This window comes from Doryrhamphus excisus, linkage group LG3, assembly GCF_037039965.1.
Source record: "Doryrhamphus excisus strain RoL-2023G ecotype Guam linkage group LG3, RoL_Dexc_Guam_v1.1, whole genome shotgun sequence".
Taxonomy (NCBI): Eukaryota; Metazoa; Chordata; class Actinopteri; order Syngnathiformes; family Syngnathidae; genus Doryrhamphus; species Doryrhamphus excisus.
The window spans coordinates 16,458,479-16,480,648 of record NC_136359.1 but is presented as its reverse complement, the minus strand read 5'-3'; the positions used below and the strand labels follow the sequence as shown (position 1 = coordinate 16,480,648).

Genomic DNA, 22,170 nt, shown 5'->3' with positions numbered 1-22,170 from the left:
CTGCACTGGCAAAGGGCACATGTTGAATAGTAAGTGAATAGCAAGTGATGTGAAATGAAGAGGGGGTAGGATTGAATAAGCTTGTGGGATTAGGACTTGTAATAGTATATGATGTATACCAAAGTAAAACATGTATGCTCAAATAAAATCATTACCATTACCAAAATATTTATTTTAGTTTTTTCTAATAAAAAATGTCAGAGGCGGCAGCCTTTAGTGTTTTTCATCTTCATCATCTTCCTCTGGTGAACAGTGCACCATGGCCACAGACACAAAAGGAAAGGACAAGCAATCACACATCATAGGCTCATAATAAGATGACACAGGGTAGTGGGTGATGCAGCACTCAGCTTATGCCAGCGCTGATAAGAGCTTGAAAGTATTACCTTGGTCTGGCAGCCCGCTCCAAGAAATCCATCGTGAGCCAGGTCATCAATTCTGCCCTATCTGATTGCTCCCGAATGCCTGGTAGCCGCATGTCACCACGTTGGCCTCTCTGCCTTTGAAATTCTCTTTATGACTTGCACTTTCATGCAACAGCATCAGTTCTTAGGAGAGTAGTTACACATGTCGCACGCACCGAGGTCTTTTATGTTGTGGTTCTTCCTACACGAGAGACAAATAACACAAGAATGTCCTGTATTAGCTTCAATCCTGTCTATTCCCTCATTGCAGCTGAGCATACAATAAAGCCTGTGGATTTCACTCATAATACATACAGTGTTGAGGCTTTACCGTAATTCAAACACATGCACAATCAATAGAAAAATAGCCAATCAAGTGCTGGGTCTCCAGCGAGCCAGGCAGGCAGGCAGGCAGGCAGGCGAACAAGTCATTTGATTAGCTGATAAGCAGATGACTCAACAAACATTCAAGGCATGTTTACTGTGGTTTGATTGGAGCACGCCCAATACACAGAAGATTGGACACAAATACATTGTGAAAACACTCAGCTGTTCCAATCCCCCAAGGCAGCATGAGGGCACATAAAAACAATGAATTATTTATAGGGGAGATGAGCAAAACATCACAGTAGATAATTTACTGTGGGCTATATTAAATGGAGCTTTCAAAATAATATATCTGTGTGCATGCATTTCTCAGCTATCATTGCTGGTGACACGCCGCAGAGCCTGGAGATTGGATGTGAAATTGTATTTGATAGCGATGAGCTTTTCTCTAAAACAGCAACATGAGAGTAATCCCAACACTAATTGGGCCTCTTTCACTCTTGTGATCAAAGCATCATTGCTTTGTTGCTGTTTTTTAAGGAAGCAAAATAAAAAGCGCTTCCAATCAAGGCAGGATTGAGCATGCGGCTATTAAAATTAGATCGCACAATAAACCCATTCAATAAATCCACTCTAGCCTCTGTTTGAACACTGGATCTCATAAATAAAGCTCTTTTACGCACTATCCGGAGCTAGCATTAGCGTCTGGCTTGGCGCTGACAGCGTCGTGTTGTTAAAATGTGTTTCTGAAAGTGAACTCACTTTAAATGAGCAAACTTTCCGCACATAGCAAAGTAACAGGAAAAAAAAATCAATGTCAGCAGAGGCATGGAAAAAAGAGATAGCATTGATTTATCTGCCATTGATTGTCGAGGATTGCTGCATTGTGCCCTGCGGGTGAAGTGCGTGCTGACTGCCAAGGGATGGGGATGAATGTGAAAAGGTGTCAAGTGGTTAGAGGACACAGAGGTTGGAGGCTGAGCTCAGGGCACCCACGGGTGGCAGGCATGGAGGAGTCCCCTGGAGTGGGAGCAAGGGAATCGACCAGAATAAAGCTTGATGAGAAAGTATATGTGCGTTTCTCTAAATGTCTTTGAAGGAAGCAAGTGAAGCAAGCAGCATGGAGAGAGGAGAAATAAAACATCGGAAATCCATCCATGCATTTTCTGTACCGCTTATCCTCACGAGGGTCGCGGGCATGCTGGAGCCTATCCCAGTTGTCCTCGGGCGAGAGGCGGGGTACACCCTGGACTGGTCGCCAGCCAATCACAGGGCAGTGATGAGAAAAAAAGAACATACTGTAACTCCTACTCTTTTAATTCCTGCTCTGACAAAAGCAGTGTCCCAATTCTGAGGAAAATGGGACGGAGTTCTCCTGGTTGCACCCTTACATCACCATTTTTGACATGACATTTGACATTATGTCTCTTAAAAGAAACCTTTTTCCACTTTTCTGACCTATAAATGTAGTTAGAATGTTGTATTCTCGTGTTAAACAATGTCAAAGTTTCTTATAATGAGGTCTGAGCATTTGGAAGTGAGCCCTGAAAGAAGTTTGGGATGGCTCTGAACGCTCGGTTTCAGAGAGTTTTTCCTAACACTGGCACTCTGTGACATCACAGAGTGAGAATTCCATTAGACCTCTACCAGCAACTATATACAAACTCCATGTGTATGCCCATAAAATCCCTAAAGCGACTAGCAGTAGTGTGAGGCTCCGCTGCTCTACAGTTAGCTTGTAGTTTTGAGGCTTGCTAGTTTCAGTTCTTACAGTAGCTATGGTGTGTTCAAGGACCACCAAACACAGTGCACAATCTCAACAGTTGACAAAAAAAGTGTTAGTGAAACATAAAGACATAATGTGGAATTGTAACAGTGGTACATGTATGTTATACATTTTAACTGTATTACTATGTATTTATACATTATTACTGACTTAGGATGATTTGAAAAAATATGCCCTATATGTATTTATACATAGTAATATAAGAGTGTAAATGTGACTATAGGAGTATTATTTCATGTCTAGGCGGCTATGATAATGTTAAAACTGATATTTAGAAAGTCGTAACAGGTTCTCTATGCTCTAACAATGAAAATATTACATTTATAAATTGTTCAACCCTCTAAATTATATGTATTTTCAAAGTATTACAAAAGGTCACTTTTTTAAGTAGACTATCTAGTGAAATTGTGTACATTTTGAAAAATATGGTGGTTGAAAAACTGCATCTGCAACTGAAGTCTGCCAAAATCTTGTTTCAAATATCATTTAAAATATGAACAGAGATACATTGGCCTATGGTTAGTGGAAAATGACATTATTCAACATACACAGAATTCTTGACAATGATGACAATCTAGACAAAGTTGTTGGACTGAAATCTAATTTAAAAAATCCTGTTTGAACTGTGATAGTGCTGAAAAACACAACACAGTGATCTCACCGCTGGCCTGAGGTCCCTCAGACCGACTAGCATTAGATATTGTTGAAAATTGTTGAAAATTCCAATAACAAAACATGGATTACAGGCATGTTATAAATGCACGCAGTAAAACAGGAATTGACCATTCTGAGTTCATTCAGTGTGATGTGAAAGGTTGTTGGCTCCAATCAGGCACACGCATGAACCCCTGCTGTTGCAAGCTTGACAAGACAAGACTCTTTTGCAATATTTTATGTCTGCATTGGCTAATAGATGTGTCTCCGGTCCAGAGACTTCCTACTGTCAGCCAGATGTTGAGAGGAGGGGAGCCAGGACAGAGATCAGGGGCCAGAGCAGCCACGCCGACCCTATTGAGAAAATATTTCTTCACTTACATAAACTGAAGTCTTTGCAACATCCTTCGACCTCTTGTGTGTGCCTGTGGAAATCACATCCCAGAGAGGGTTGGTGCTGCAATCTCGCTTTGGTCCAACACATCCTCTTACCTAAAACACAGAATTGGTTTATTGCTAAATATTCTGGCCAGAGCAGCATAAATGATTGCCACTGAAAGTAACATTTCCTGGCAGGGTTTGCAAAGACATCAGTTCTGCGAAACATCATATTGTTAGAATAATAAGAAGTGAAAGTAAGCAGTGACGTCTCTGGTTCCAGAGTGTTTTGTTCAAAATATGAACATGGAAAAGCAGTTTCAGATAAAAGGTTACAGCTGAGGGTATTTTTTATTTAATTGTAAGATTTAAAAGAAGCAATTAATATTTTTCCTATTTCATATTTTGGATTCAATTTGTTTTACAGCTTTCACAGTGACATGTGGTGAGGTTCATGGCATTTTTTAATGTTAACACATGTTGCTCATAAAGGGGACATACTATGCTCATTTTCGGCTCTTTGCATTGAGTTGTAGACTCCGATAGAGCAGTTACACACAATAACTCGCACAGAAAGCGTTCTAGATCTTCTAGAATCTGCACCTTTTCTAGCTTTCTAGCTTTCTAGCTCCCCCTTCCTTGGCTTTCCAAAACGGTCTGTTTTAGTTTATTCCAGCCATGGGTCACCTACTCCACTGTGATTGGTCATACTCCATGCTAACACAGTGAACTCTTCACAGCAGACCGGGGAAGGCCAGGTCTATAGCTTGTATTAGGGAACGCGCATATAAGAAAGTCTGTTACAGGGAGTCAGTGTTAGAAACCGAGCTTTCAGAGCCATCTCAAACTTGTTTCAGGGCTCCAGGAAAACAATCTGACCACCTCCTAGTTATCTTAGTTATCTTATACAGTCGTCCCTCGCTACATCATGGGTCAATAATCGTTCCTTGCCTCTATGTTTTTTTTTTTTAAGTTAATTAATTATCGCTGTTTCGTGTTTGACTTTGGCGTATTATTCTCTGTGAAAGTTGTATGTATTTGACTGCTCATTTTGTCCCCACTCAGTTTCATACCCATTCTTACATTTAGAATAACTAAATTGGAAGCTAACTAACTGGAACTTACTGTAGCTTTGTCTATTGCTATGCTTAAAACAAAGGCTGTCTCTTGTGTCACTTCAGTGATCCAATAGCCTGTGCATGAGTGTGTGCTGTAAACAAAGCTAGCAGTGGTGTTGGAATATACGTCTATGTATGCCAGATTCATGTGAGACTGGCATTATTTATATCAATCAAGTGACAAAGGTCATAGAGAGGATGGACGATAGTCTTTTCGCGATCAACTCACATTATGTTCGAGATACTACAACAGCAAGGAACTTTCCCAATGCTAACATTGAATTATCTTGTCTACTGTATTAAGTAATACGAGTATAAAGTATAATACAAATATAATAGTTAATAATAATAATGACAACAGCAAGAATATTAAGTAATATTGATTCTTGCTTTGCGAAAAGTCACCTATCATGGTCGAGGCCGGAACCAATTAACTGCAATAAATGAGGTATAATGCTAGATTCAGTATATATATAGATATAGTATAGGTATAGATTCAGCATAATGCTCCATTTTGGCAGTCAAATTCATTCATTTATTCAGAAAAGCCCCCAAAAATCTGCTAGCTAGAGCTGCTGCTATGATGAAAAAAAATGGAAGAATGGCAGTTACAAGCAACTTCCAGCTCATCCTTCAGGATGCCCTGCTTGTGCTTCCCATATGACATTCCTATGTATTTTATGATCAGATTAGCAAGAATAATATTGTCACACATGCATTAAAGACATTAAACAGGCTGGCGAAAGTCGTGGTGTGTAATAAATGTTTCTGTAACATTTGCGACATGTTGACAAACAGTAACTGGCAGGCACTATGATCCAACTCGATTTTTTTATAGATAAAATAAAAGAGTAATAAAAGAGTTACACTGACGATGTGGACGATATCTGTCAACATTGTACACTCAAAGAACAATATGAATTAAATGCTCTTTAATCATAATAAACATGAAAAAAGTTAAATTTTTTCGGTTTTGTACGTACTCATTGTATGAAGTCAAAGGCTCCGCCACAAAAAAAACCCAACAGAAATCTATGACACCATGGCTACACAGGCAAATATGACTATTTTACGAGAACTTCCTGTATACAAAGACTTGTTATCACGTGAGTGGGGTTTTTCACTCAAAAGTCACCCACCTGAGCTAACAAGTGATGTGGAAAAAATTGAGGCTCGCTTGGATGGCAAGGTCTGGTTCCAATCCTGGCCCCGCAAACTACCACTTCCATATCACATGTACTGTATTACCATTCAAATTAGCTATGCCATAGTTCACAATCTGATGGGCTTCAGACTGTCTTGGTTCCCTTTTGTGCCTTGACACACACTGCAATGATCGAAATAGCACAAACTTCTATACCGGCCCCAGTGGCTCCACAGGTTTCTGTTGTTTGTACAAGGGCACTTGATATGGATTGCTGTTCTCTTGGATCTTTGTGGGGAATTTGCAACAACGACGTGGGATGCAATCTGGAACATTCTTGACACTGAAAAGCTTCTGTTTGCAACTGCTACTCATATGGCAATGCTTTAAACATGCAAAACACAGACCTTTGCTCCTCAAGTAGTCTTTGTGTAGCTTGCTATTGAAATTCTTGCAAACTGTGAGGCTGTGTTGCTCTCCATTACAATAAAGACATGATGCTGGTAGCATCCACTGAGACAGGTTGTGTTCTTTTTATGGTCTGTTTGTCATTTTCCATCTTGGGGGCACAACGACTGTTGTGATTTGATTTTTCTCTATATTGTGGTTGCGGTTTCTGTCTTGCAGAATCTTTCTTGTTCATGGTGGTTTCCCTTTCCCTTATATTCCCATAGAGTGGATGCAAAAGATATTCAAGTTGCAGGTTTACAAAGTAAAGAAAATCCATTAAACTTGACTCCTTTCTTTGTTCTTGTAGGCCACAGGTGAACTTTCCACAAGGTTGTGTTTATATGGAAGATTATTTGCGAGTGTCTTCATATTAGCTGTGTTATATTTCACTAGTTGTGGATGGAGCATTATGTATAATGCAAGGTGTTGGTAAGGTAGGTTGTGAAGGTAGCTCGGGGTATGTTTGGAACTGTTTATAACAGTCTGTTCCACGTCCAGTTAACCCATGCAGAGCAAGTTTTTTTCAAACTTAAATATAAGTTCATAGTTGGGAAGCCTTAGCTTGAGGCTCCAACTCTTCCCTACAACACACTCCAGAAACTCTCTTATTCACTTTACTTGCAAAACTCAAAGTTCCAACATAATAAAAATACAAAACTAGAGAATCATATCTAAAAAGACAGTAAGTTAGCAAGATAGCGAGAAAAATTGTGTGGCTCCACCCCACTATACCTGACACAACTACTTCCGGATTACATCATCACGCAGCTCCTTCCGGGTCAAAGCAATTCAATATGACAATTCAGCTATGTAAATGGAACACTGTTTGTGTTTTTTTTTGTGTGTGTGAGGGTTTAAATAGGTATTTCCCATGACGGCTGTTGCTAGCTAGCTCATATTAACTCGTTTCCTTGCACTATAATGCACAGAAAAGGGAAAGAAATATGTGTTCATGTTTCACAACAATTGTAAATGATGGGCACATTTTTTTAAAAAGCGCAGTTCCCCTTTAATATGAGCTAGCTAACGACAGACATCATTGGAAATACCTAATTTGACGCTCACAAAACAAAAAAAAAACTTAAAAAAACACCAACAGTGTTCCATTTACATAACTGACCAAGATACAGCAATATTATAATTGTAGCAGCTAACATGAAAAACTATTTCTACCTCACGGACTAACACAACGCATCGCTAACCTCTTGTCCTGGTGTCATTCACATGCCGAAGAGTGGATACCTAGCTCTCAAAAGACTCAAGAAAAAGCTTGTTTGCCATCAGTAATTTTTACCTGAGGACTGGAGCACACGTCTTGTGCTGGAAGACACAGCCATCCCAAGTAGAGTAGACATCGTAAGTGTTGTCGCTGTATCTATGCTACTGTTGTTAACAGAACTAGCATAAGTATGTGTATCAATGTGCCATTGGAATTACGTTTGGGTAGTGTTTTAAATCATCAAAATACGGCAAGATACTGCAAATATTATATGTTATCATCAGTGTACGTGTTAATGCACGATCACAGCATGTACATCAAATTATAGCTAAAATTATTAGTTAGTTATTAGTTAAAGTTATAAAAATTATAGTCAAAATAGTTGTGTCCCACTGATGTCCGTTGTTAGCTAGCTCATAGCAACTTGTTGTTTTGTTTTACAATGCACAGAAAAGGGAAATAAATGTGAAGGATTGTGAATGATTGAATGACGAATTTAAAAAAAGGTGCAGTTCCCCTTTAACAATAACTATTACTGCCAATATTGATCATTCACATACCTACTATAGGAGCTCTGACATTACATTATTGTCTTTTTTGTATATGAACGTACATTTGATAATATATGAATCATCATCACTCACACAACCAAAAATAATGAATTACTTTAAGTTAATTGTTCTTGGGGGGCCCTCGTGGTCACAAGGCAATAAGCAGGTGCTTAGTTCGCTTATGCCTTAGATCGGCTCTGTTTATGAAAGATATTATTTGCTTCACTCTGAAATGTGCACCTTGACAAGATTATTTCCAGAGTTTTAATGAAAACTGACTGTAGATGAAATATGGTTTATCTCACCTTGTCAGGTCATATGTCTCTATTACAAGGAAGCATAAAAGTGCAAGAGTGTGGGGAGGTCATGCTCAGTGTCAGAGCAGTCACACCTGGGACTGTTCTATTTCACTGGCAATCCTGCTCCTCAGACACTCTGGAGATGTGAATGCATTTGTTACCTGCAATAAGGGAAGTTATATTTCAGCAACTGCAGTGTTTTTTTTTTTAAACATATGTTCACCTAAGTTCCCAAAGCGGGGTACGCTTACCCCTAGGGAGTGCACCTCGGAATGAGACAGAGCGTCAAGTTGCACATTGCTCTGTGTGCGTCATACTAGCAAATAACTAAGTTTAAATTATTGCTTTGTGCATTATGAGTGTTTCACCTTGAAGACTTCATTCATATTGGTGTTCAAATTAATTCCTGCACACTGCAACTGTGAAAACCTGTCATTTTGAGTGGAAAGTCACCCAAAAATGAGGCTATTCCGTTGGTTGTATGTATTTTTGTATTTCAAACCCAATTAAGAAGGGGTTAATGGTTATTTTAGAGTTGGGACACCATGGAAAGGTTCCAGTCCGATACTGCATACTCAACAGGCAGGATCAAAACTAGCAAACTGCTGGTAGTTCTGTACTATAGCCTTTTTGAAGAATGGTGCATTCAGTGCATCACATAATTCCTCCGGTACTAGTTGCTGCTGCATTCATGGACATTTGGAAATCCCAGGAAACATGTAGGATTATAATGTATCTATTTATCAGTGCTCATGTCAAACTTTACCCGAATATCACCATGCAAAATACACATTATTCACCCAGAATTACTATAAAATGAATGAAACGATTAATTGTGCTCAATATTTTAAGTGAATTAACATTAAAATGTTTATGTTTGTGCAAGTGTGCAGGATGGGGGGGTACATGACTTCAGGTCAAATGTCCAAAGGACTATGCCACTGCAAAAAGTTTGGGAACCACTGATCTAGCAATAATAACTTTGCAAGAAAACAACAATATGTAACCAAATCGATGCTACTCTCTCCTGCACACTGCACACACAGACAGCAGCTGGTTGAGGCAGGTCTGCCAAGAGCACAGACCTTGTTCCTGTTTGATAGCTTCACATGTAGTCAATACAATGGTGAGTCAGCTTGGAACTGGTGTGTGTGACAGGTGAGGGGCCGCTGAATAGACGTTGCTTTAGTGAGGGCTTTATTACATTGAATGCATCAAAGAGGCGAGCTAAAACAGATTCAGTACAATATATTCTCTTTTTATGCAGAACACAATATTGAAACCAAGCTGTGTCAAAGATTTCTATTCAAGGCTTACCAATCCCTTTTTGTTTTTCCCTCTGGAAAAATGTGCAGTAACCATAATTACATAGACTAATGTGCTTCTACACTGTGTGAACAATTATTAGGTAAATTACTATTTTTACCATATCATCATTTTAAACACATTTCCCAACTCTAAGTTGTATAAACTTGAATGCACGGATCTAATCATTTGTGGTAGTGTGTATTTGTCTAATAATGGAGGGTGTGGCCTAAGGAATTCTACAGCTTATATCAAGTTGTGTAGAATTATTAGGCAGCTCCTTTTCCTCAGGCAAAATTGGCTGCAAACAAGATTTGGCTGACATTGAAAACTTGAAAGTGGTAGTAAATCTGAAATATATCACACTTGAAATTCCAAAGATATTGGGTTGTGATCACAGAACTATTAAACACTTGGTTACAAAAGGTCAACAAAGTTGAAAGAAACACATCATTGGGTACACCTCCGCAGTTCGGCAGTATGACAATTCCAAATTGGTAATTATTAAATAATAAATGTTTGGGCTGATTTCTGCCTTTATTTGTGTGAAATGATTGTTGTACTATTGGACACAAACCTGAATTGAATTGAGAGTAATACAAATACATGGGGAATAAAATGTTCAATAATTTATTTTTCAGTTCAACATAACAAAAACATTCCAAAAACATGCTAGGTTAATTGGCCACTCCAAATTGTCCATAGGTATGAATGTGAGTGTGAATGGTTGTTTGTCTATATGTGCCCTGTGATTGGCTGGCGACCAGTCCAGGGTGGACCCCGCCTCTCGCCCAAAGACAGCTGGGATAGGCTCCAGCACCCCCGTGACCCTCGTGAGGATAAGCAATAGAAAATGAATGAATGAATGAACGTAAAAAAATTAACAAATAAATAAATAATGGGGAAATGCACCTTTTGGGGGGAATTTTGCCCATCATTCACTATCCTTTTCTGTGCATTATAACACAAGAAGCTAGCAAATCAGCTAGCTTACACTGCTGTCATTGGAACACACCTATTTAGACGATGAAACAATAAAGCACTCTAACAACATTGCATCGGTTGATGTACATACATCCTATGATCATGCATTAACATGTACACTGATGATAACATGTAATAGTTGCAATATTAATAATATTTACAACAATAACAATAATATTTTGATTATTTAAAACACTACCTAAACTTTTTTTTTTGAGGCGCATTGATACACATACTTATGCTAGTTCTTTCAATAACAACCGCAGACACTTAGGATGTCCGCTCTAATTGGGATGGCCGTGTCTTCCAGCACAGGACGTGTGCTCCGGTCTTCAGGTAAAAAATGCTGACGGCAAACAAGTATCTTGTTGAGTCTTTGTAGCGAAATGGAGAGCTAGGTATCCACTCTTCTGTATATAGTACAGTTTATATAGTTTTTGATGTTAGCTGCTACAATGATAATCTCGCTTTATTTACCAAGCAGATCTCCACTCAAAACAATGTGGCCATTGTCTTTGTCATCATTTGACATTATATGAAATCATAAAGTATAAATTCAACAGTTATAATAAAGGGCATAATAGGAACAGTCAGTGACAGACAGGCAAAGCATGTAAACAAAGATGCACAAAAAATGTTAACGCAATATGTTTGATAAGAGGGTAATCAAACACGATGGCATATTCTGTGGCAAGTTGTTGAAGCTATTGAAGTTGTACAGACTAGTTTATTTCATTGCGGCAATTCGGGACAAAGTGCGTTCCTTGTTGGCTCAATATGAGATGTGTGATACTATTGGCAACCCCATACATATGAGCAGATATGTAGGGTGCACGCAAAGCAGTTTTTATGGTCGGCTTTGAAAGACGTTTATCAGCATATGCTGTGTTTTTTTTTTTACAGAAATTGTCCAATACTGATCAGTGGCCGATTGATCGGAGCATACCCAATACATATTTACTACGTAACAGGAAAAGAAACAAGAAAAGAAATGGAAAATTAAATTAGGAACAAGGTGTTTTCTACAAGATTCAGATCTGTAATTCTATGAGCATATTTTGTCTGTGGAAAATAAAGAACGCTACATCATCATATACACCTTGCCGTCTGTTTGAACCAACAAATATACAAAATATGACAAATTTGAGTTCTCAGGTTTTGTACAGGTACAATACTACTTTGTGCATGTCTGATTATGTGTATGCTCACTTGAGAAATTAGGGGGAACATTACGGAAGACTTTTCAGAGATTTCATGGACTGATGAGAGTGACTCTTGATGGACCAGATGGGCCCATGGTTGGATCAATAATGGGCACAAAGCTCCACTTTTGGATTTTGACACCATCAAGGTGGCTGTGCAGGTCTAGTGTGTGGTGCTGGTATCATTAAAGATGGACCTTTTCAGGGTGAAGATGCACTCACAATCAACTCCCAGAACTACTGCCAGTTTTTAGTTTTTAGAGGACACTTTGTTCAAGCAGTGGTACAGAAAAAAGCAGACATGTTTTTAATGCAGGACAATGCTCCATCACATGTGTCAAAGTACTTTACTGCCAGTAAAGACCTTAAAATGAAACAATAATGACCTAAACTACTCTTAAACAGGAAATGTACCATAAAGGAAAACAATACACCTCTCTGAGGCTGTGGTTGCTGATGCACAAAACCCTAATTGTCAAGAGATAAAGAAAGTGACAGACTCCATGAATGGCAGGCTTGTGCTTTTGTCTTTGTCTATTACAGCAGGACTGTCCAACTGTCCTTTGATATTTATGATAAAAAATAAACATCATACATAAATTTGAAGACAAACCGTTGTGGTTGTATTAGTTAGTAGTATTACCGTTTTAGCTTTTTCTAGTTATGTTATGCCAATTTGTTCTATTTTTCCACTTTTGTTGTGTTTTTGTTTAATTTATTTCACACTTTGGACACCCATGCATGTTTCGCCAGGAAGGCTAGGTGCTGCCAGACAACGGAGGGGTGTGTCTGTGCCTTCTTTCACATTTAATGCGCACACCCAACTCGCTAAATAAAGTATAGCGACCACATTGCTAAATTGTAAACATCAATCTCTTCCAGGCATGAAGCAGAGTCCATTGTCGGAATACCATTATTAATGAAGGTCGACTCCAGGTATGCCCACTCCGCTGTGATTGGTCACACGCCCAAAGTGCTTCCTATGAATCATATAAGGAAGTCCGCCCCTATACTGACATCACAAAGCGACAGTTTTAACATGCCTTTTGAAACCGAGCGTTTTGAGCCATCCCAAACTTCCTTTAGGACGTATTTTCAAATGTGCAAAACTCATTATCTTTCCATCTATCTCTAAACTTTGGCATCGTTTAACACAAGAATACAACATTGTAACTACATTTATAGGTCAGACAGGTGGGAAAAGCTCAATAGGTGCCCTTTAATGTGTGGTGCCAACAATGCCTCACACACTACCACTTCCATATTACGTGTATCATCATTTACAGCAGCGCTACCATAGTTCGCAGTCTGATTGGCAGCCTCGTTCTCACAAGACAGCTTTCATCCCAGCAAGAAACATTATCATGTTTAACCTCACAATGTCTCATAAGATCTCACAAGTTTGACGTTTTTCATTTAGTTGTAATATTCAAAATTCTTCGCACCAATATTATGTAGATATATTCTCTAAACCTGACTATTACTTTATTTATTTTGTTGTTTTGAGGTGTATTATTGTATTGTATTGAGTGAGTTAATTTTAAAAAAATGTCAGAAATGAAACAATTGTGCACACGGCATAGATGTTATTGTTCACACATGGATACTAAAGAGTTAGCTGCTGATCCCAGTAAAACATAATTCCATTGCCAACCAAAACATCAGAATCTACTGAACCATGTAAACAGTCTCTCAGATGTTTTAAAGTGAGCAGTCTAACTAGAAAAAAGGCAATTTTCGGATGATTAGATCTCCAATTGCATCCGTGATCGCTCTTCTTCCACCATTTTTATAAGTATTGGGAAATGACCTTCAGATTAGTTGTGTTTGGCTTTCTTAGGTTTATCTGCATTTTCTCTGTAATTGTCCTTTTATTTTCATTTAAACTCCAATATCACTAGGTTTTGCTGTACCTACCATTGTGGTCGGTGAGTTTACATACTTATATTATATATACATATATATATATATACGTATATATATATACATATATTATATTGTAAGCAGGCCTTGATATGTAGCAAGTTGTCGTATGTATTGGCTCAATGAAATGTGGTATACAAAACATTTGAAGGAGCAGCTCAGTGTTTGTGGTAAAACGACAGCAGAAAAAAAGAGCCCCTAAAAAGCTTGGTGCTTATTCATGAATGGTAATGTTGGGTAAGTGAAATATTTTTGCTTCTTAAAAGTACTTTGAATCAATGCCCAAGGTCGACTTTTCTTAAAAGCTTTCATTGAAATAATCACTATTCTCTGAGCATATTTTATTTTGTTTAATTCCTAATGGTATTTTTGAAGCTTTTCAATGTCATACTTTGCATTCATCGTAGCTTTTGAGTTTGACTTTTCTTTGATTAGTAGAATTTTGACAATTTTTACCTATTGTTGCTGTACCTTTTTCTCTATCTCTTGCTTCTCAGTGAGTTAACCCCAAGTGGACAGAGGGAGCATCATCCTCTGCTTTGCTCAGTGCTCAGTTCTGCCCAATTTTGCACCTCCGCTTGCAAGTGATAGAGCTCTATCAGTTCTGACAGCTCCCTAGAGCCTACTGGGATTTGAGAACTCCCTCCTTTCACCCCCAAAACACACACACACACACACACACACTTGCATGCACACTTGCTTGCATATCCTCTGCTGTCTGTCTCTAAAAAGGACGAAGGATGGGGATGAAAGGCGGAACAAAAGCTGTCAAAGCAAAGAAAGGAACCGAGAAGTGAGGATATCTGTCATGGGTGCTAAGGACAATGGGATACTTTGTCCCTGGTTTGATTATTGGCTTGTGTTTAATTGGAAACAGGCAGCTAATCACATTAGCAACAACCTTTCCACAACTCTCAAGCACCGTTGTCTCCTGGAGGCAATCACCATGAAGACACTGTCTCATTTAATTCTTGGTCTGCACACTTAGGTCCCTGCAAATTGCCTTCAACGCAAGTGAGCATGCAAACTGACTATAAAATCAACTTAGCATGAACCTGATGATAAGAATGATGACAGCATTGTGCATTAAGAAGAACATAAAACACTGATCTTCATGCAACTTTCTCAAAACCATTAATTCATCACCTAACACATAGAGCACAACACGTCATTACTAATTGCCCCAAATACCGACCACCCAGTGGTTGAACATGGTTTGATGGAACTGGACAAATTGGCCTGGCTTACCTCAACAGCACTGCCAGTCTAAAGACATACGACAGATAACGACTATTACTTGTAATATGATCTGGAAAGCGTTTCATGAGAAAGATCTACACAAACTGTAACCATTGGTACTATCAACAGTCCAAAGTGTTGTTATCAAATATTTCCCAATATTACGAAAAATAGTATGGACAGGAAACAGGCTCTTAGCAGGTGTCATTGACTGCTTGTCAAACTATGTTGTTTACTCTTCCACTAGCTGATCTGATTGGCTCCAAATGGATATGACAGACAGAATGTTAATCCAATCATCTTCCAATGTTTTTTTTTAAGTGTACCCTTTTCCAAATAGTTTCCGTTGGCGCTTTCCCAGATGGATTTGAGAAACAAGCCATCTGCCATGCCAGATTAACTCACTGGACAAAAGGCTGTAAAGCAGGTTGCTCATGTTCTACCAAATGTCTTGTAGGCAGTCTCATCTAATCCTTATTGTAAAAGGGTCATAATCTTATACCAACATTTATGGTTGTTTGCTGCCTTCCAGTAAGTGTACCATTACCTCGGTTGTTCATTAGCCCAAACTTTGCTTTAGCTTGGTTGCTCAGCAAGGGTCAGTCTCTACCCTGTAAAGACACAGTAGGAAGAAAATAAAGGTTCTGAAGAGGTTAAAAGTCTCAGTTGGAGGCTGGTTAACGACTCCAGTGGGTTACACTGGCTCAAAGCACACACCAAATGAAGTCAGAGACCAATCTAAAACAAGGTCGAGGGTAAGACATGAAAAAGTGAACATTCCAACATACTGACAGACCAGCTTCTATGGGAGTTGTTAATATACTAAATATTGCAGTGTCCATTGGAATCAGAAAGTTTTAAAAACTACAAATATTGTTTCACGTACAGATGTTCATTGTAGGCCTGTGTAACTACCTGTATGGTGCTTGTGTGTCTCACCAAGCATTACAGTAACATCGCTGACACCCATGTGGATGTCTTTGACTGTGTCTTTTGAATGTCTTATATTTGTATTTTAGTTCATTCATCTTTTTTTATGTTCATGGAACACAGGACTTTTTGAACTTCTTGGCATCATCCACATTTTTGTATGTGAGTCATCTTTCTCTTTTCTGTTTGTTCTAAAGATATAAAAATAGCTAAAAAGGCACAGTTAAGAATGCATGAAATAGCAAAGCCGGATAGCGACGAGCTTCACCACACAGTCCCCCCTGCAGCGCATCAGCACCACGCTCTCAAAGCCTCAGGCCATTACCAAAAGATTACGCTACATATTGGAGCTGTGGAAAAGTTAGTGTAAAGCGTATGCGTTTGTTTCTATGTTGTTTCTATGGTCCACATGCTCATATTGTTTATGTACAGATTGACACCAGCAAATACTGGTGTGACATGCATATTACAGGGATTTCAGTCCATCTTGTTGAGATACAAATATAGATTTTTTGACAATAAACCAAAAGAAAAACATTTGCCAGATCGTTGCAATCTAAACATGTAAATTATGTGTAATTATGTTAAAATCTTGGAGGGTGAAAGTGTCTTTTTTGATTTGCCCAGAATGCAAATGATCCCATCCGTCATAGTCGGTATGCAGTCACAATATAACTTTCCTCCCCACCCAGTAATAAATAATGGTACAGTCCCACTGTCTGAAGTCATCCACATGTTATGATTTGTGTGTTTGCATAAGCTTGTTAATGTACGTATCTTTTGTTTTAATGACTGAAAGTTGTTGAACCAGCTTTGCATGGGGATTGCAGAAATTTGCCGTTTGACATGTGGTTTGACCAAAAATGCCCAAATCTGGTGCTTTTGTTACAAATTAAACCTTGGAAAAGATATGCTAATCAAGATAGTCACTGTTACAACCTTCATTGTGCAATATTGGGTCTTGCGATTGTTCTTTAAGACACCAAATTGGTTCTTCAGAATCTGTATGTTCATACAAACGTCTGCTGTGAAGCCAGACAAGGAAAAATACATTATAATAACACCTTGACCTCAGCACTGCTGTGCATACACTCCTTTGTCCAGCTATTCTGTTCTAGTCTTACAGTTGCGTCAGTTTTTTTTCCCACAATTGCTTCTCACCTTTTGACTCCACACACCACTCTTAATCCCTTTTTGATTCAAGGAAGGATGTTGGCTGCACTACTCGGTATTCATATTTCCATCTTCATCATCCCTCCACACTCAACTCTGACCTACAAAAAAATGCTGCCTTTCTTTCACTCTGTGAATTACTATCCCATCTTCTGTGAGACCTTGCCAATCTATTAATCTAACTTGCCATTTACTGTCTTTTCTCTGCAGCTCTGTTAAAGGTTGGCTGCCTCTCCTCTCTCTCTCTCAATCTGTCACTCAGTCTTTGTGTGCAAATCCCACATCTTTCTCCTCCAGACTGAAATATTCAATTTAGATGCCATTTGTTTCACAGTTGGCAACTGGGGCTGTGTGTAGCCTACTTTCCTTTGGATTGTCTAATCACCAAATGCATTCACCCTTCACCTCAAATAGTGTTAACTTTGCCCTGTCAGGAAGCCACTTTTCGTTTTCACATTTATAGCACTTCCTGTCCTTTCCTCTGGATTAACTGCATGTATGTGTGAAGAGGGTTTTACAAGGGCTTTTTAAAGGGGTACGACATTCCGCTTTACACAAGGAAATCTATTTGGCATGATGACAGTGTCACTGACAGACACCATTAAAGTACAAAGAGATGTTTCTTTTGTGCACAAAGGCGCGCCCTATAGTTGTGAAGTGTAATTTTAGGCTGCTAAACATTTGTGTAAAAAGGTAAAGACAGAAACCGATATGTCTACTGTATAACGGTTGCAAGCTGTAGTATGCTGAAGCCTTAAGAGTCGCACTAGATATCGAGTTGACAGTTCGGGCTTTTAGCTCGATGCCTTGTGCTGTCGAATCTCATTTGGGGTAGTTTGAGTCCCATTCGTGCGGACCAGACGGGTTACATAAACACTGACAGAACACATGTCTTGAAATAAAAATCAGTTTCGCATGTGCTAAGTCTTGTAAAACATCTAGAAAGATCATGCCACATCCACACAATAAAGCACCACAATAAGATATCATTAAAATCTGCGGATTTGGTTATTATTATCATAACCAGAAAATATGACACAAAAGTGACCTTTTCATTTGGAAATACTTTTCTGATGATTTTTCCACCGATCCCACAATGATGAGACACAAATGTAATTCCTGCCTTTTCGGTTTATGATCTTGTGCTAATATCGCTGCACTGGCAGGTCCCAGGTCAGTTATTAGAGTGCTCTAAGTCGGCACTCATTATGTGGATTTTGACTTGTTTTTTGTTAAATGAGATACAATTAAATTAATTCTTGCCTCTTCATCCATCCATTTTCTATACCGCTAGTCCTCACCAAAGTTGCGGGTATGCTGGAGACTATCCCAGCTGTCTTTGGGCGAGGGGCAGGGTACACACTGGTTAGTTCTTGCCTACTGTTGGTGCTCAAATCAATCAGCCACCGATCTAATTTCTGAGAAAAAAACATGTTTATAACATCCATCGCATCCGCTGATTCACAAAATAATCAGTGACCAATATCTACCCTTATTTCATGCCTGTGAAATAAAATGCTAAAATGCAGTTTTGTGTTCTCATGACAGTAGTTTCCCTCTTTATTTTTATTTTTTGCACAATTTTTTACTTTAAAAGGGAGGCAAATCTGTTTTTCCGCACATTTTCTTAATCTGTGTAATATTATGTACACCTTGATATAGGTTGTTGATCTTTTTAGGTTACATGACACCAATACACATCATCATACTTGTGCAAGCAGGGTAATACTGGTAATTTGTGTGCTAGAGAAACTGTAAAATTGGGTCTTGAATGGAAACATTTTGCAAACTCAGGCGTATGGTGAAACTGTAAGTTAATTATTTGATAACTGTTGTATTATAATGCAGTCATTATCCCGGGTAATAATTATTTAATGTTCTACTTTGATGCAACCCAAATAAAACGGTTACGATTTTCTGTAATTAAGGTAAAAGGTAAGACATATTTCTTCAGACTGCAACACACTCCCAAAATTTTGTGTTGCAGATGTTTGAGAGATTGCCCACAAAATCCATCTGTTTTTTTCCTACCAGAGTCTTAAAGCCGTCAACTATTCAAATATGCTGATCCCTGCAAAGGAAAATTGCCAACAAGTTGACTTAATGCACCATTACTACATCAAACATTCTCTCCTCTACAGTCATACTTGAAATGTGAATCAATGATAGCGGCTCTTTCTGATTCCACTAATGCACTCCACCACCTTCGCTCTGACAAACAGGCCTCCTTTGGGCCCATCTAATCTCTGATGCCACCCTTTCCAAGTCCTCAAGTCACACCTCCACTCCAGCTGCAAATGGGTGCAATCTGTTGCCCGAGGAAGAAATGTTTTCCTGGCAAATCATGCAAATCCATCTGAAAAAAGGGCAAAAAGTCAAGGGAGCCATCAAGGCACTTTGCACACATGTATGACAAGTGACGCCATTGCAGCAAAGGAAAGAGCTTCGGAACACTCTTTTCACTGGAAAGGAGGTCACTATGGTGATGAGGACATTCCAAGAAGACAGAGTTTTGCATTAAAAAAAAGTTTAATTCTTTGTTCTTGCATCTGAAAGAATTACCCTTCAAAGCACTTTGATACAAAGAGAAAAAGGAGAATGACTCATCTGGCAAATTAAATCTACCAGAGCCCGCATGTACCCAGACACCCTCACAGGGGCATTTTCTCCTCGGTGGCTGTAGAACACCCTTCCTCCTCCTAATGGAAGGGAAGCAGAACAGATGGGACACAAATTGCACTTTCATACACCTCAAGGTTCAAGGCAATTTCCCCTCTGCGCCTGTGAAGTTCTCGGATTGCCTCTCCATCCTTTGAGCCTTTCACTAATCAAAGGGGTTTGGGTTTGTTCAGTGCCCCGACTTGTACCCTTGCACAAACACACAGTCACATACACAAAACCACACACCCATAAAAGCACTTTTCACATCGGCCACACCGTATGTTTTGACTTGTCATCTGTGGGAATCATTTTAATGACAACATTGATACCATCAAAGTCACTACCTCAAAGAAGTGCGAAATGATGGATATTATATACAAGAATCTGATGTTGGTCTTAAAGGTACGCATTCTCGTGTCTTTTGTAATGTAGGTACATTATCTTGTCATTACTAAGGCGGAGATTCTTGTGTTTGCAATGACACTTCCTTTTCCATAAAACCATCACATTAGGCCACTTTCTTTCATCACTGATACTGGGGTGGGAATAACACAGTAGCTCAGGATATATTATCATGACATTTACCTGTTAATGATAATAACAAGCTATGTAATTAAGACAATGTATTGTCTTGCAAATGTGCATACGTACCTGCATGTATGTGATCGGTATTGGTATCAGCTGATTTCACTCAAGGATTATCGGAATCGGTATCGTCAGCATAAAACCCTGATCGGAACATCCCTAATTAGGAGTAATCTTGTGATTACAATTCTTTCAGTTCTACGTGACGGATAGCAAAGTATTGCTCAATGCTGGTTCCGATCAGTAAATGCTGGGTCTGCTATGGGTTGAGCAGGAAATATTAGCTACAGCACAGTCAATTGTGAATGAATGAAATACAGGTCAACAATGTGACATGGTACAGTGCTGTGTGTTGACCTGTGGCGGGTGGTGCATTTGGTCCCTGGGTCTTCAGTGTGAAGGTAACAGACTACCACTATTACATCAGAATTATACTTCCCGTCCCATCTATAATATACAACTAATATAATATACGGCATTACAGCCAGGTCCACAATTATATTTGTCCAAAAATTTTATTTCTCGGGCCAGTTATTGGCTTAACATTTTCAAGTCCTTACAATTCATAAGTATTTAGTGTTGTACAACCAAAATGCAATTTTACCAATGTCATTTGTCATCTATTATAATGAGAATTATATAAACTATTATAATAGTTTTTAAGAATACTTTCAGTGGGGACACATTTTGCTGAACACATTCACTAAAAATTACAAATATTTCCAAGTCATCAGACTAAAATTTTGATGTCAACGTTCAAGTTGAGTTACAAGTCTTTGGTGACATTGTGACTTGAGTCCACACATTTTGGTATTCGTGGAGTGAAATTACAAAAATGTCAATTTATCCAAACAGTGCAGAAGCTATCTTCTCTTTCATTTGCCATCAGTGCATCCCAGGTGCTGGTGGAGCTGCAGAGGAAGTAATAAAAGACAATGATGTTTACAGCTCCATTAACAAACAAACATTATGGCCCATTTGACTAAATACTGCTGACAGAGAATATGGTGATCAATCTCCATAGCAACCGTGGCCATTAATTATTATTGCACTAGGATTTAGGCAGATGATGATTATGGAGTGTGCACAGTTTTTGTGTGAAGGGGGGTGTTTTGTAGGCAGGGTTACCACAGTGCACCATCTTTCATTTCTGGCCTTTGTCCTACACCAAGAGACGTAGCCTTGCTCTGCATACCAAGCACGGGGTTAACCGTGTCCCCAAAGCAATTACAGACAATTGTGAAGCTAGTTAGCAATTAGTGGATTAAATGTAATGAGTCTGCCGTTGCCATGGCGATGGAATTTTTCAATAATACTTGTCAGAATGAAGAGCCCTTTAAAAAAAAAAAAGGGAGGCAGTGGTTTTAACAGATGGAGGCCGATACAGGTCCAGTCCATTTACTGCTATCATTACTTCACTTTGTTATTAAAGCAATTAGTAGTTTTCATGTCCAGTGTAAATGGGAAAACAGAAACCCAAACATTGTAATTAACCTGCAAAAATCAATGTAACTGCATTGCTCAGTGTGAAATGGAGCCTGTTTACGGCTAAGAGCAGCTGGCGAGGGTGGCTTAAAAACAAGCACAAACTCATTTCCAAGGTCTCCACCTGCTCGATTGTGCTTTTGATTGTATTTTGAACAAGTTGTGTGCACTTAGCTTAAATGTTCTTCCCTCAACTGTCAGCCGTAGTTATTAGACTGTTCAGTCATATGCATATTGCACATATCCAGTACCATCTGTGCTTTTGTCCCTTCAGGGCCAGTGCTGACATATTACAGTGAGAAGACTCATATTGAGTAGTATAATGGATTCCAAACTACAGCATTTCATATCCT

At 38.9% G+C, this 22,170-nt stretch overlaps 1 protein-coding gene across 2 annotated transcripts in view; it reads right to left on the bottom strand.

Moving 5' to 3' along the window:
* The window catches only part of fam222aa (family with sequence similarity 222 member Aa), a 61,458-nt gene extending 57,799 nt beyond the window's left edge, over positions 1-3,659 (bottom strand). The window contains exons 1-2 of one of the 2 annotated variants that reach the window (XM_058069537.2): positions 3,553-3,659; positions 387-606 (exon numbers count right to left, since the gene is read on the bottom strand). In XM_058069537.2, the coding sequence (XP_057925520.2) occupies positions 387-478 (92 nt within the window). In that variant the 5' untranslated portion in view covers positions 479-606; positions 3,553-3,659. Of the gene's footprint in view, positions 1-386; positions 607-719; positions 784-3,552 lie in introns of those variants that run through there. The other variant, XM_058069538.2, reaches the window with a different exon arrangement.
* Between the last annotated feature and the right edge of the window lie 18,511 nt (positions 3,660-22,170).